The 17,534-nt window shown below is 35.5% G+C and overlaps 1 protein-coding gene across 2 annotated transcripts in view; it reads right to left on the reverse strand.

The window, feature by feature from the left end:
- The window catches only part of HIKESHI (heat shock protein nuclear import factor hikeshi), a 29,511-nt gene that overhangs the window by 1,676 nt on the left and 10,301 nt on the right, over positions 1–17,534 (reverse strand). The window contains exons 3-4 of one of the 2 annotated variants that reach the window (XM_067038320.1): positions 15,238–15,373; positions 5,818–5,969 (exon numbers count right to left, since the gene is read on the reverse strand). In XM_067038320.1, coding sequence (XP_066894421.1) covers positions 5,818–5,969; positions 15,238–15,373 — 288 coding nt within the window. The remainder of the gene's footprint in view (positions 1–5,817; positions 5,970–15,237; positions 15,374–17,534) is intronic. The other variant, XM_059068527.2, reaches the window with a different exon arrangement.

Consider the following 17,534-nt stretch of genomic DNA (forward strand, 5'->3'; position numbering starts at 1 on the left):
CCACCTTTGGAGATGCCCCTCTCCTCAAATACCACCCTCATCAAATCAACCTATTTTCTCAAATAAAATAGTAACCATATCCAAGAAGACTTTTTCTTACCAGAAAGATAAAAACTTAAGTATAAAAAAGGAACAACTGGTTACTAGCCATCAATTACAAAGAAGAGAAAGGTAACACTATTCCATTTCTATTTCCTGGTCTGTTTGTTCTCACTGACCCTCAAATGGGCAAATCCACTAACATCCTCCAAGACTCCTTCGTAGAAGCAAGAAGTAAACTGATTCACATTTCTTGAGAATCAAATGGGTTTAAGCACTAACCCCCAAAATTAATGAGCTACTAACGATAATACTACCTTTTATTCACTCAAAAATAATCTTCCCAACATCACTTTCTCCGAAACACAAACCTAGCCATGAAGGTTCTTGCTGTCTCTTTTCTACATGGAAGAAACACCTTATTAGGGTTTTTGTTTAATAATATCGAGGTAGTTTAGTCCAAGAGACTCTACTGTTAAGGTACTTGAACCAATATCAGAGTTGAACCAATAAGATCACTAACTAAAAGATCAGTATCAGGAGAAAAAAAATCAACAGCAACCCTCCATACAAGCAAGAAAATTTTTAAATGTAACTTTAAGAAGATCCAATTCATGAAAGAAACAAAGTCTGTAAGATACCTAGGGGAAATGATAAGCTAAGCTAATAATAAGACTTTTGTGGAAAATATTTTAAGACGGTCTTGAGAGATAAGAAAGTAAACAAATGAAAGGACTTATATACCGTGTCGAGTGGAAAGATACAATATGTTCACGGATGGGAATACTTAATGTGAGAAAGGCACATTAAACCTATAAATCCAATGTTATTTTCAACTAAATTCCAACAAGATTTTTCATGGCACTTGACAAGCTGATACTAAAATTATTATGAAAAATACCTAAGCCTATTTTGATGACTAGGAGGAGGGACTTGGCCTTCCAGATATTAAGATATTTCCTGGCAAAGGGACAGGCAAATAAACTAACTGGAATAAAAGAGAGAGCCCAGAAACAAACCTAAGCATATGTGACACATGATATATAACAAAGATGCTATTATTCAGAATAAAAAAAATGTGGACTAACTATTCATTTAATGGGACTAGAACAACTAGTTTTCCATAGGGGGTAAATGAGTCTAGATCCCTTCCCATACCACACACAAACACAATTCAAAAAGTAAAACGTTAAAAGCCTTAAGAACTATAAGAGAACATAACATCTTTTTTTTTTTGGTGGTATGCAGGCCTCTCACTGTTGTGGCCTCTCCCGTTGCAGAGCACAGGCTCCGGATGCAGGCTCAGTGGCCATGGCTCACGGGCCTAGCAGCTCCAGGGCATGTGGGATCTTCCTGGCCTGGGGCACAAACCCGTGTCCCCTGCATCCGCATGCGGACTCTCAACCACTGCGCCACCAGGGAAGCCCGAGAACATAACACCTTTACATATCAGCATAGGGAAGAATTTCTTAAATACAAAAAATCCACAAATCATAAAGGAAACAACTGATAAAACTTGTCTACAGAAAAATATATAATGTCTGTATGCAAAAGACACCATAAACAATACTAAAAGACAAGGTAGGAGAAAAAATTTACAACATATACAACAAAGGATTATTATCCAGAACACATAAAGGCCTTTTCCCAAAAAGCTAAAATTAAAAAGTGCTGAAAATAACACAATAGAAAATTGGGGGAAATTATGTAAACAGTCAATTCCTATAAAAGAAAATACAAATGCAGGCCAAAAATCTGAAAAGATGCTCAACTTCACCAACAGTCCAAAAAACAAACCAAAACAATAGTAATATTCTAATTTCACCTATCAAGTATGGCAAAAATTTAAGGCCTGATAAATATTACTAAGAATGTATAAAAACATCTACCAATATGGAAATGGAAAAACAAACTGCAGCTCATTCATATATGACAATTAAAACAAACTAAATCGATTCCATGTATCAACATAGATACATCTTTAAAAATAATGCTGAGTGAACAACAGTAAGTTGTAGAAGTCTGTGCAGTGTGATACAAACATTTATATCCATTTTAAAAACATACGAAAGGGTAAATAACAAGAAGGAAAAATAGAAGAACCAGAAAAAAAGGGATTCAACACAGAAGAGAAATTAAAAGGAATTTCTGGAGTAATGGTGAAAGAAAACAATACCTTAACAACAGCTATGCTACAGACCCAGAGAATAATCAGTCCACAATGGAACAAAAAAGAGAGTTCCAGGCTTCCCTGGTGGCGCAGTGGTTGAGAGTCCACCTGCCGATGCAGGGGACATGGGTTCGTGCCCCGGTCCAGGAAGATCCCACATGCCCTGGAGCGGCTAGGCCCAAGAGCCATGGCCACTGAGCCTGCACGTCCAGAGCCTGTGCCCGGCAACGGGAGAGGCCACAACAGTGAGAGGCTTGCATACCACAAAAAAAAAAAAAGAAAGAGAGAGTTCCAAGAGGAATGTTTCCAAGACAAATTTTAAATTGCTATATTTAAATATATTGAATGGAAATTTAAAATTGGCAGAGTTTGGGCATAAATTATTAGAAATGGAAATACAGAAATCCATGCAAAGGAAAACAATGAGAAATTTATTAACCAGGATAAATCAAAAGTTATACAGAACAAGAAATATAATCATAGCACTACACATGGCTCAGTTTTGAAAAACATTTACCAGGTCATAATACTGACAACTCTGAATACTAACTTAATGAAAATCTATATTGGAAAGGTGGGGAGAAAAGATATCTGTGTATTTTGGAGAACAGAGGATTAAGAGAGTAAATCATGTTATGTATCAGTAAGTCAATGGAAAATACCTATAACAAATTAATAAAGAAAGATTAATCAAGTTTCTTCTGACACGTGGAAATAAATACAAGAAAGAGAAAAAAAATGAGGGGGAGGTTGAAAGTGACTGCTGCTAAGAGGCAGAATAAAGCAGAATATAAAAGGTATAATAGAGGACAGCTGTTTTACATGTAAAACTATTTGACTTTCTAAACCATGTACTACTGATAAAAACGAAAGTGAAGTAAGAATAACTAAGCTAAATTAGAAACATGTTTAAACACACATACGAATAGTACTATACATGTTTTGTGAACAAATATGAAAAAATTTTTTTAAGTACTGAAATACAGATAGGAAAGATATATAAAGTTACAAGGGTAGCTACCTGGAGAGGAAAGGGAAGAAGAGAAGCAGAGAGCAGTGGGCTGTATCTGTAACACTTTATATAATTTTTTAATTAGTAGCAAATATAGCAAAATGTAACAGTTAAATCTAGGTGGAAGGCACATGGAAGCCTTCCAATATACCCCATTATAAACAGAGCTCTATAAGGACGGGTATTATTTTATCCTGTCTACATATTTTTATCTGTTTGTTCTTAAAAAATGCCTCGCACACAACAGGTATACAATAAATATTTGTGGAATGCACTTTTCTATATATTAAAATATTTCACAATAAAACGTTTAATAAAAAATACATATGCTTCATTAGAAAGCTCAAATAACTTATATTTATAGAGTAAAAAGTCTTCTTGCCCCTCCCCAGGGATAACATCACTTTGTCATGTATTTTCCAGACATTTTTGAAATACAATCTATATGGGACACTATAAGTATTGTTTTACAACTTGCTTTTTTCAGCATAGTTTATTTTTTTAATTACTAACAAAATTTTTAACACCCAGACTCTGCCATCCTTTAATTTGGCCCATTCTGAAGAGATCATATGAAAGTCAGTGCTTAAATTCATGGCCACAATCCTCAAAAATATGGGGCCCAGCAAGCCCAGAAGGTTTCCCTAGTCCATTCACCCTCCTCCTCTCCTAGAGGACTTGTTTAATAATCCTTTTGGTTTAGACTTCCAATACTTCTTTTCCCCTCAATCTTAGCTGATGACCTTGCTTCTTATTTCATTGAGCAAAGAGAAGGAATCGAGAGAGAACTTGCACAACTTCTCATCAGCACATTTACCAACCTCCTGAGTCTGTCTATGCCCATATATCCATTACTATAAACACTGTCCATTATCCTAACGAAAACCTCCCAATACGGTCTTATTTCCTACTCAAGGACACCACTTTCACAAGCCTCCCCACTCTCCTGCACCATCAATTTTTCTCTCACTAATGCTTCATTCCTGTCAAACATGATATAATATCTCTGACTAAAAACAAAAAGAAAAAAGAATTCCTTGTCCCCATAGCCCCCTCAAGCAACCAGACCATTCATCTGCTGTCCTTTATGACAACACTCGTCAAGAGTCATCTATATTCACTGTTTCCATTTCCTCCTCTCCAATTCATTCAACCTCGCTGCAAACTCCCTTTCCACCTCTATGAACTCTTGTCAAAACCTTTAATGATTTCTACCTTGCTGAATCCAATGGTTAATTCTTAGCCTTCATCTTACTTGACCCATCAGCAGTGAATACTATTGATCACTTCTTCCTTCTTAAAATCCCGTCTTCGCTTGGCTTCCAAAACAGCACTTTTGGGGTCTCCTCCTACTTCAGGCTGCTCCTTTCCTTTTATTTCTCCTTATCTCTTAAGCGTCTCAAGTTTGAAATGGCCCCAAGCTCTGTCACTGGCCAATTTTTCTATTTACAGTTACTTCTTAATGATCACATCCCCTTCCCAACTTTAAATACCACCTCTACACTGATGACTCCCAAATTTTTACTTCTCTTGAACTCTAAACTTGTCTTCTCCAGCTGGATATCTAACAGGCATCCCAAACATAGTACAGTCAAAATTCAACTCCTGATTCTACTCCCAGCCCATACTCATTCTTTTCACAATATTCCTGTGTTCTTGTTCCTGGATCCAACACCCTTGGAGCCATAGTTGATGTCTCTATCTCAGACCTCACATGTGATCCACACCATGAAACCCTATTGGCCCCATCTTCCAATTATCTCCAGAAATCAACTACTTTTCATCACCTCCATTTCTACTTCCCCATACTTCCTGGTTCAAGTCATTAAAATCTCTCACCTAGATTTTCACAAGAGCCTCCTAACTGATCTTCCTCCTTCCCTCTTTGCCTCACTACAGTTTCTCTCCAAAAATGCAAAAGTGATCCAATAAAAATGTAAGTTAGATCATATTACTCTCCTGCTCAAGACTCTCTTATGTTTTCTCTTCCAAACAGAATATAAGCCAAAGTCTTTACAAAAGCCAATGAGGTCGCATATGATTTATCCTGCAGCCACCTCCCCCATAATCTCCAACCTCATCTCCCATCTCTCACCCTTGTTCACCCTACTCCAGACACAAAGTTTCACTTTATTCTTCAAACATAACAGGGCCTTTGTAATAGCTATAACTCTTCCTAGATCATTCTCCCCTTCAGGCCTCTGCCAGACAGGTTAAAAGTCAATCCTTATGGAATTGTGTCACTTTAAGCTCCACGAGGACAAGGATCTTGCTTATCAGGATTACAACTGTATACTCACAGCTTAGGATACTAATTGTGGGAGGAAAAGAGAAAAAGTTAATATTTAAACCCATTTTAAAAAATCACTCTGAGCTATTTCATCACTATAAAAATTTAAGTCTCATCAAAGCACTTATAAATTTTAAAATACCTATAGAGAGGGAGACAAACTGAAAATATTCATGGAAGCCAATAACTTATGTCATATGTGTTTACCTTCATTTTTACATGAATTCTACCACCAGGCTAATTTCTAAAGTACAGAATGTGATTTTTAAATTATTTTAGAAAATAATGAAATGCACATTCCATTACCTGAGTAAATGAGTCAACTGAAGACACAGCAGCATTACCTACAGGAGTCTGCTGAGCCAGACTGTCCAATAATTCCACTGAAATTCCAATCTGAGCAACAGATGGAGTTCGGACAATATTCATGGCTCCAAAAGGGTGCTGGCTTCCTTCTCCTGAAAAAAATTAACATGTGCCACATATTTTAAATTTAACTTGTATACACACGAATTCCTTTATAAACATGTGAAGAACCTCTCTCTGATCTATATGCACTAAAAAGTTCTGTTACAAGAAAGTTTGTCTCTTCTCAGATAAATGTAAAAGGATGCCTAGCTTTTGCCGTATTAATAATTAAGAAAACCAAAATTTTCCTCACCAGAAAAATAGCTGTTACTTTTCTAAAACTTACAAAATTATTGCAGCTAGAAATGAAAATTGAGAAGAGAAGAATAAATAAATGAGCATTAATTAGATAAAAGATTCTCAATGCTAACTCTGAGGGAAGGATATTTTTAAAGACTTAGAATTAGTTTTAATATTTTCTGATTATTCCACTAAAGAAAGAGAATTCATTGCCATTAATTCTGATAACGACATGGCATATTTTACTAAATGTCATAAATCACCCCACTCAATACCTGATGATCCGTTATCAGATAGGCAATAAAGAAATTTGCAGCTTATTCAGAAAATAGTAATTTTCGCCTTTACAATATATTTATTTACAAGTAAAATATATAATACATCATAAATATATAAAATATATCAAATGTATATTTGATATATCTAAGCCTCTAAGTGTCAGCTAACTTATACATGAAAAAATAGACCAGTTTTATTAATCCACATAAGACATAATCAGAAAGTTAGTCTAAGAAAAGAAAATCATACAATGAACAGATTTTTGGTTTATCTGCTCTTTTTATATGACTATAAAATGTCTAAACAAATACTACAGAACAAAACTCTAGGACAACACACATTCCTAATAACTAGAACACTTACTGCAAGTATCAAAACTCATTAAATTTTCAAGCATATGAATACAAACATTACTGTATTTTTCTGTGCTTTAAAAATACACACACTTCACTAAACATGACTGGCTTAAGATATTTTTGGTATTTTGAAATTATTTGTTTTACTTAATTTCCACAGATTTGTGAATTTTCCAGGTTTACTTCTGTTACTTCTAATTTCTATCAATGTGGTCAGAGAACATACTTTGCATGATTTCAATCTTTTAAAACATACTAAGACTTGTTTTGTGGCCTAACATACAGCTATTCAAGGAAATGTTCCATAGGCACTTGAGAAGAATGTATATTCTGCTTTTGTTGCATAGAATGTTCTATATATGTCTATTAGGTCTAGTTGGTTTATAGTGTTTTTCAAGTCTTCTGTTTCCTTGATGATCCTCTGTCTAGTTGTTCTATCCATATTGAAAGTAAGGTATTGAAGTTTCCAACTATTATTGTTGAACTGATTATTTCTCCTTTCAACTCTGTTCCTGCTTCATGAGGCTCTATTAGGTACACAAAAGTTTGTAATTGTGTTTTTTTGATAGAGTGACCCTTTGGTTTTGGTTTGCATAATTTTTTTTTCATCCTTTACTTTCAACCAATTTATATCTTTGAATCAATAGCTGTATCATGTTTTTTAATCCATTCTGCAAATCTCTACCTTTTAATTGAAGGGCTGAATTTCATGTTAAATAGATACTTGCCAGTGTACCATTTTAATTCCCTTATCATTTCCTTTACTATATATATTTTTTTATTATATTATTTAAATGGTTGCACTGGGGATTACAATTAACATCTTAATATAGAACAACTCTAGTTTGGATTAATACAAATTTAATTTCAATAGTATACAAAAACTTTGCTCCTATGTAACTGCTTCTCTCCCTTATGCTATTATTGTCACTAATTACATCTTTATACCTAGTATGCCCATAAGCAGACTTAAAGAGTTTTTGTTTTATGCCATTGTCTTTTATATCAGATAGGAAAAAAAGCAAAGTTACTAAGTATGTATTAAGGCTTTTATAATTACCTGTATAGTTACCTTTGGCTGTGTTCTTTTTTACTTAACATGAATTTGAATTACTATCCCAGGTCCTCTCATTTCAGCCTGAGGAACTCCCTTTAGCATTTCCTATAGGGTAAGTCCTCTAGCCACTATTCCAATTTCTGTCTATCTGGGAACATCTTCATTTCTCTATTTCTGATGGCTAGATAATTCTTGATTGACTTTTTCTCAGTACTTTAATTATGTCATCCCACTACTCCTGGACTAAATGTTTCTGATGAGAAATCAGCCATAATCTCGTAAGGACCCTTGTATGTGATGAACTGCTTCTCCTGCCACTTTCAAGATGCTCTGTCTTTGGCAGTTTATCATGTCTTGGAGCGAAGTTTATCCTACTTGAGTTTGTTGAGCTACTTAAGTGTGTAGATTAATGTTTTTCATCAAATTTAGAGTTTTAGGGCAATTGTTTCTTCAAATATTCTTTCTACCCCTCTCTCCTCTTCTTCTGGGACTCCCATTATGCATATGTTGGCATGCCTGATGGTGTCTCACAGGTCTCTAAGGCTCTGTTCATTTTTCATTCTTTTTTCTTTCTGCTCTTCAAATTAGATATTTTACCTATCTTCAAATTCACTGATTCTTTTTTGCATCTACTCAAATCTGCTTCTGAAACCCTCTAGTCAAATTTTCATTTCATTTACTGTAGTTTTCCACTCCATAACTTATTTCCTTTAAAATTTTTTTCTATTATTATCTTCTATTTGATGATACATCATTCTCCTGATTTCCTTTAGCTCTTCAAGAATATTTGAGACAGCTTCCTTAAAGTCTTTGACTATTAAGTCCAATGTCTATACTTCCTAGGAACAGTTTCTATTCACTTCTTCTGTGAAAGAGCATTGTTTCTTGTATGCTTCATAGCATTTTGTTGAAAACTGGATATTTAATAATGTGGCAACTCCAGCAATCAGATGTTTCACCACTCCTTAGGGTTTATTGCTACTGTTTGTTGTGGCTGTTTCCTTGTTTAATGATTTTTCTGAACTAATACTATAAAGTCTGTATTTTTTTGTCATTTGTGACCACTGGTGTCTCTGTTCTATTAGGTTAGTGGTTAGCTAGTGAATGGAAAGAGATCTTCCTTAGAAGCCTGAAACCAAAAAATTCTCCCAGTGTTTGCAGGTGGGCTTTGTGTGTTGAGACATGCCTTCAATGCTCATGCCTCTGGGCTTCCCTTGTGGTGCAGTGGTTAAGAATCCGCCTGCCAATGCAGGGGACACGGGTTCGAGCCCTGGTCCGGGAAGATCCTGCATGCCACGGAGCAACTAAGCCCATGCACCACAACTACTGAAGCCTGCGTGCCACAACCACTGAAGACTGCGTGCCTAGAGCCTGTGCTCTGCAACGAAAAGCCACTGGAATGAGAAGCCCACGCACCACAAGGAGTAGCCCCCTCTCGCCACAACTAGAGAAAGCCCCTGTGCAGCAACAAAGACCCAACACAGCCAAAAATAAATAAATAAATAAATAAACAAACAAATGTATTTTTAAAAAATACTCATGCCTTCAAGGTCAGCCATCACTAAGAACTTAGGACCTTCTTAGGTCTTTCCCAAGCATGTGCACAGCCCTGGACACCCATGCGGTCTTTCAGATTCCCAGGAATCCTCAAGAGAATTTCAAAACCCTTGTTCCCCAAAGTATCTTATTCCCAGCCTTTCCTTCCAAGCTTTTTGGTTAGTCTGTTATTTGCCCCAACTGTTGTCACTGCCTCAGGCAGCAGTGACTAATACATTTACCTGTAAACATTTTTGACAAACATATGCAGAAAGTCATTTTAGCAGTGGAAGAGTTCCAAGTTAGAAGAGATAAAGGTGAGCCTTTTAAATCAGTCTTCCAGGGAACCACAGAACAAGTTAATTACAATTAATTGTGAATAAGGTCCATTCTGCGCCCTCTGGTATCAGTACCAGTACCAAGAACATGGTCTGTTATTTTCAAGGCTACCACTGAGCTGAGGAACAAGGGTTGGGATCAGGGTAGATGAACTGCCACAAAGCTCACTGTTCTTACAGAGATACAGTGTTTTTTCTTGATTAAATGTCCCTCTGGTTGCGACAAGCCTTTGGTTAGTTTCCAGAGTCCTGAAAAAGTTGATTCTGAGAGTTTTTGCCAGTTTTTGTTGTTGTTGCTTTTATGGAGGGATGAACTTTTGGAGTTCCTTACTCCATCATTTTAATTGTTTTTTTTTGTTTTTTTTGTTTTTTTGTTTTTTTGCGGTACGCGGGCCTCTCACTGTTGTGGCCTCTCCCATTGCGGAGCACAGGCTCCGGACGCGCAGGCTCAGCGGCCATGGCTCACGGGCCCAGCAGCTCTGCGGCATGTGGGATCTTCCCGGACCGGGGCACGAACCCGTATCCCCTGCATCAGCAGGCGGATTCTCAACCACTGCGCCACCAGGGAAGCCCATTTTAATTGTTTTAAGCCTAGAATTATGCTAAGTCCAGAAAATGTACAGCTATTTGCCCGTGTAACAGGCTCCAATGATCTCAATCAAGGAAAGTAGTTCAATACAACCTACTACTGCCTTAGTTATAACTACCCAAAGAGTGATCAGCCCAAGCAGAAAGCCCTGTCATCTCTAACCTCCATCCTTTATCACACACAAGCTCTTGGCAAATGAGTGAAGCCCTAAGGAAAACTCTCTAAGATCTGTTGTAAAAATTGGGGCTAAGGAAATATTCTGACTCTTTCATTTTAAAGCTCTCTGGGACTAAGACAACTTAAGATGAGGAAAACAAAAAAACCCTCGGTCTTCAGTAATCTTTAATCTATATTTTCAAAGAAATCCACTGTGCAGTTAAACCATTCCTTTAGTCAATCTTATTCTCAAAACGGGCTTGACACAGTAATTGATACCCTCCAAGTACAAAGGTTCTTGTTTGCAAACCATAAAATATTGGAAAGAAACATTGGAACATAATGTACAAACCTACAGTGAGTGTTTAATTTTGGATATGAATTCCTGACAGCCAAAGTAAAAAGAAAAACATGATCAGTTACACTAAGTCTTATTATAACCAAAAAATTAAAAAACAAAAACAGCTGGGAAAGTAAAGCATCTGACCTGGTCTTTAAAAAAAAACATACATTACAGAAAGTTCTCAGTAACATTCCAATAGTAAAAGAATCAGCAAATCTTTTAAGGTTGTTTCTCAAAGTATCTCTCTTCACTAGCCTAACACAAGGCACAACTCAGAGGAGAAAATCCTATAGGAAACTAGTGCTTTACTGTTAGTATACAAGGAAAAGCAGTCATCATCATTTACTATCTGGGTGTAACTCTTTAAAACAATATACACTTCATTTCACAAAAAATGTTCAGAAGAATAAAGAGATATTAAAAAACTTTATTAGAATTTTAATAAGTACTAAAGTACAGCAAACTCAAACATCCATTCCAGATTTCCCACATTTGCCTGGTTTTTAAGTTATAAATAGCCAAAATGGGCCACGTTCTCTGAATACAACTGCTCCTCAAGTGTCACTAATAAATGTGGAACATATCCATTTTATAAATCTGACTCCTGATTTTAAACACATCTAATAGATTCGAGCTTATCATCACTTCTGGTCTTTCTTCTGGCAATTGCATTGTCAAAGTGCAATACTTGAAACCTTGAAATTTTGAAACTTTTAATGGCTTGTAATTTATTGAAGAAAGAATGGCCATCTTCTTTAATCTGCAATTTGCAAAACACTGTCATTTTTAGACTTATAAACATTATTTAGAATAATCAATCCAAATAGTTTCATTCATTTCCACATTATCTTCTCATCACCTTTGTATACACACCCACTTTCAGCAATGTCCACTTACAAACTGGATCCGGTCAAATTTGGAGCCCAAACATAAGAGATGAAAGAATAGCAGCACACATCCTTTTACCACATGTCCAAGATTTTGTCACGAAATACTACATGATTAATTCCTCCTTGCTGAATGACTAAATGGATAAGAATACCATATTTTCTTTTGGTCCTTAGAAATATACTGTTCAATCAACCATTTTTTTATTTGAGAAAATTCACCTAAGAGACCATCATCTGAAGATTCAATCTTGAGATTTTGCTTATATGATCAACTTCACCAACATCATGAGTCTAGAATGCTATTTGCCTCATTGTATTCATTCTTTTTTAAAAAAAAAAATTTATTTATTTTTGGCTGCGTTGGGTCTTTGTTGCTGCGCACAGGCTTTCTCTAGTTGCGGCGAGTGGGTACTACTCTTCATTGTGGTGTGCAGGTTTCTCACTACAGTGGTTTCTCTCGTTGCAGAGCATGGGCTCTAGGCACGTGGGCTTCAGTACTTGTGGCACATGGGCTCAGTAGTTGTGGCTTGTAGGCTCTAGAGCACAGGCTCAGTAGTTGTGGCTCACAAGCTTAGTTGCTCTGCGGCATGTAGGATCTTCCCAGACCAGGGCTCCAATCTGTGTCCCTTGAATTGGCAGTCAGACTCTTCACACTGCACCACCAGGGAAATCCCTGTATTCATTTTTGATTCACACAAAATTGTGAAATTTGTTCCCCTGTCAATTTTCTTCTCTTTGCCATCATGAACAAAATAGGAAAAATTATTAATTCCTAATTCTGTCCAATAAAAGCAAAAAGCAGACAATGAAGATGGTGTCTCCAGTCTCCTTTTATACTTCTTGAAACATGACATAATCCTTTGGACAATGCAATATGAAAACTGTAGGATAAGGCAATAGCAAACTAAGGTGCACATGCTAAATCTGGCCCATAACCTATTTCTGTATGACCCAGGATAGGTCATACAATAGATTTTACATTTTTAAAGGGTTGTTTAAAGAATATGTCACAGAAACCATATGTAGTACACAAAGCCTAGAATATTTACTAACTTAAGCTTTACAAAAATGTTTGCCAACCTCTGCTTCAAGTAATTCCATCATTTTTCCTTTTTCTTATTATTTCAGCCTTTCTTTTCTTCCACAGTTGAGAATTGAGTAACGATGAAATAATTCCTTGGATGAAACAGCAAAATGTTTCAAGATATAGACAAAATAAGATCACTAATATCCTCAAATGCACATTAAATTTATAAAATGGTGCAGTGGACCCATATGGTAACTGCAAGACAGAATGAGTTTAAAAAATATATAAGTAAATGTTTTCTCTGGGAGACCTCTACAGAAGAATAAAACTCATGAAATATCATCAATCTTTCTAAGAGTTGTAAGTGCCCCCCAAAAGAAACCAAAAAACTAAAAGTGAGTCCACTGGTTAAGATACTTTTGGTGTGCACAGCAGCAGGGATGAAGACTAAAGAAAACTGTTATGCCAAAAATAAGCAATTCATTATGAAGTGGCACTTGAACATGACATATGCTAAAAAGCTACAGAAAAACAACTTAATTATGCCTGCTGAAAATCCTCTTAATATTGAATATAAATATTTAGAAATGTGTGTGTATATATACATATATATATATATATATACACACACATATATATATATATGTATACATATATCCTTAAAACCTCTGCTTTATTTCTATTGATAGCCTGACAAGCCTGAAATTACATTTTTTACTCATGCGGTATGTGGGCCTCTCACCGTTGTGGCCTCTCCCGTTGCGGAGCACAGGCTCCGGACGCACAGGCTCAGCGGCCATGGCTCACGGGACCAGCCGCTCCATGGCATGTGGGATCCTCCCGGACCAGGGCATGAACCTGTGTCCCCTGCATCGGCAGGCAGACTCTCAACCACTGCGCAGCCAGGGAAGCCCTATCCAGGTGATTTTTAAGATCCCTCCTAGAGCTGTCTATGATTTTCTAAAAACATAATAACCATTCCTTGAGCACCAACTACGTGCCAGGCACTATTATGCATTTTGCATTATCTCTAATGCTCCGCAAAACACATGCACTGTAGGTATTATTATCCCCCTTTTACCTGGATTCTCCTCTAAGGCTTAAATAACTTGGTCAAGACTACCCAACTAGTTATGAGTATCACTGGGATTCAAACGGGTCTAGCAAACTCCAAGGGTGATGCTCATTCCCGTCCATTATCCTACCTGTTTACACCAAATTCTGCAGTATGAACTCTTAACTGCTTTTTATTCATTACTTACTTCACAATAAGCCATTCAAGAAAGAAAATCAAGAAACGTCAGGAAGTAAAAGGTTCCCATTCTGGCTCTAGTTCCACCGCATGCAAACAGACTAACAGTAGTATCTTGAGGTGTTGTTTTGTCCTTTCTAATCCCCTTGACAAGCTCAACCCAATCTTAAAATGAAAACTAGAATAAGTTTAAAAGTTTCTTCTTGGCAACTGAGCTAGATGAAATGAGAGACTGTATATGTCATGTGTAGAAGCCAAAGCAATGACATTAAAATATGGCAGCAAGCCCAAAAAGAAAAGAGCAGAACTATAAAGAAAAAAGTTAAGTGATGATTTATAACAAACTCTAATTTTAACATTTCTTAAAAATTCCTTTTTGGTGCTAAGCATTCTTTTCATAGATATTTTTAATGTCACTGCCATGAAAGACAAAGAAAGGCTGAGCAATGTGTCAGATTAAAGACTAAAGTGTGACAATTAAATGCAATGTACAATACTGACTGGACCCTAGATGGAGGGAGCAGGAAACTGCTATAAAAGGCATTATTGGGAAAACTGGTAAAACTTTAAAGCAGAATGTATATCAGACAAGGTATTGTATTAATGTTAAATTTGTTGAATTTGATCATTGTACTGTGATTATAAAAGAATATCCTTGTTCTAGGAAATGTATGCTGATGTATTTAGGAGTAAGGGGGTATGATATCTACAACTTATTCTCAAAAGTTTCAGGAAAAAAAAATATCCAGAGAATGATAAATAAAGAGTAACAAAATTAATGAATATGGGAGAAGAATATAAAAAATTATTTACACTATTCTCCTAATTTTAAAATTATTTCAAAATAAAGTTGCTTTAATTCCCTAGTGCAAAATTTTTTTTTAAGTATCAGAAGTGATACTTCTAGAATTTCATTCCAAACTAACACTACCTCACAGTAGGGCCCTAGCCAAAAAAACATAAAACAAAAAAAAGGTAAAACCCCACCATAAGGTGCATAGTTCAGGTGCCTAAAACACAAAATATCAGCCTTTTCTTATAACAAGAGTATTCTACAAAGCTCTACCGCATTCATTACTCTATTTTATTCATATAAATATGTAATCTCTCTTTATACCACAGGTGATTTAATCAACTATTTCTTATTCTTCTGTTAAGTACAATCACATATTAAAGTGCTAAAGACACAATAAAAAGTATTTAAGTTCCACATAAGTGTTTTTATTATATCTGACCTAATGTCCTACTCCCCCACCTGCTCTTCCAACCTTGGCCTCTTCCGTTTCCCATTCTCCACATAATTCTCCACTGCAGATGTCACTGGAATTCTCCCTGACTGAGGCATTGAGCCATTTCCTCATTGTATCTTGAAACACTTTAAAATAGTTAACCTACAGAGAAAAGGAAGGTTTTAAGTTGAACTTAAGTACGTGTATGAAAGAATATGTGGATGTGGCTTAAACAAACTCTTCAAATAGGATATGAACTCTACAAATAATTACCTTTGACGGACATATGCATATAAACATGTATAAATATGAATATTAATTCTTTCAGTTACATATTTTTGGTAAAAGAAACTGCTTCCACCTTTCAAGTTCAGAATTAAAAATTTAAACCTTAATTTAAAAGATACTGTGCTCATGTTAACATTACCTGGCATCTCATTATTCATATATAACAGATTTTAACAGATGTTTAATTTGTTATACGTGAACACCAACACTCAGCTGACCTACTATATGAATGCTTTTTTTGTGCATCTTACAGTTTAATAATGCTACTAAGGTAGCATTATTCAGAACTCAGGTAAGACATTTTAAGAAAAACTTTCCAAAATTACTGTGAAAAAAATTCAAGAAGTACTGTGAGACCTGATAATACTTAATATCATAGAACTAGAAAGAAATACTAAAATTATGTGGAAAATGAGTTTCTTATTCTAATTAAAGATACCTTTTATATTAATGAGATGGACATACATCAAAAATGGACATACATCAAAAAAGCAGCCTATCTCCCAAAAGACTTCACTAAGAAAATTAAAGATGCAGTCCACTGAGAAAATTCCCAGTACAAACCATGAAATGTTTCTCTGGATGAGATTAAGTCAAAGCAAAGGTAAGCAAATAATCCTTCTGCCTCTGCTATTCAACTGTGAAGGATGTGAAAATTCTGAACTTTGGGGGAAAAATATAGAGTATTTATAACAGATCTTTTGGCTTCCTATTATACATATCTGATTCTCCCACATGCTACTAAGAGATGCAATGTTTAATTTCAGTATGAAGATGATGGGAATGGAGATAAATATTTTTAATTCAAAATAAATTACCAAAATGTGATTTTTCCCCTTTAGTTTTCATTGTCATATTCAGAATTTCACTAAGTGGGCTGACATAGCAAGGAAAAGTGGAGATGACACTCTATAAAAATGACCAAATCCAGGTTCACAGTTGTCAAATACAGATGTTTATTTTGTTAATATTAATTCATGATACAGTGTAAAAAGTTAATGATTCATATAATAATCCATAGAGGAACCACTAAAAAAAATGCAAAGGTAAAAGTAAAAACCCAATAGAAGAAATATGGATTTTAAAAATACTCGATCCAAAAGAAGGCAGAAAAAAAAGGAAAAAAAAACCCCAAGATAAAAACTTAAACCTAACCATATCAGTAACATTAAACATTAATGGTCTAACCACCTCATTTAAAAGGCAGAGACAGAGGTCAAAAAAAAAGGCAGCACCTAACTATACACTGTTTACAAGAGATACATAGATTTATCTCAAAGTAAAAATACAGGAAAAATATAGCATGTGAACACTGGAGAAAAAGAATGCTGGAGAAGCTATATAAATTTTGGACAGACTTCAAGACAGAAGCATTACCATAATAAAGGGTATTTCACATTGATGAAAGGGTCAATTCATTTTCAATCTTAGACACTCATAAAACAGAGGAAGAGAGAAGAACAATTATGTTTCTTTTCTTTTTCTTGCCTCACTGCACCCTTACTACTTCTATTCAACATGATGCTCAAAGGTCTGGGTAATGCAGTAAGGAAATAAAAAGAAATAAAAGGCATAAAATTTGGCAAAAGATTGGAAACAAAGTCTTTGCAATCTATGAAAGTCTTTTTCATAGATGTTACGATCATCTATATAGAAAATTCTAGGATGCAACTAGAACTAATCATAAGGGAGTTTAGCAAGATATTCAATGTGTTACCCTTTCCTTCATCCTCCAGGATACAAAGTCAATATACAAAAATCAATTGTATGACAACACCAAATGCTAGCAAAATATTTCTCTGACATCCAGTCTCTTGAAAACCAGAAGCTAATAATAAAGATTAAATAGATAATACACATGAAAGCCTAGTACAATGCATTGCATGAGCAGATATTCAACGTTACCTTTTCCTTCATCCTTCAAACATTATAAAATCTTCCTAATTGGCTGCTCTGGCTCTAATCTCAACAAAATCCTCTAACCCATCCTAGACAATGATTTTACTAAAACATCATTTTTTTTCTTTTTTAACAT

This window comes from Kogia breviceps, chromosome 7, assembly GCF_026419965.1.
Source record: "Kogia breviceps isolate mKogBre1 chromosome 7, mKogBre1 haplotype 1, whole genome shotgun sequence".
Lineage (NCBI taxonomy): Eukaryota > Metazoa > Chordata > Mammalia > Artiodactyla > Physeteridae > Kogia > Kogia breviceps.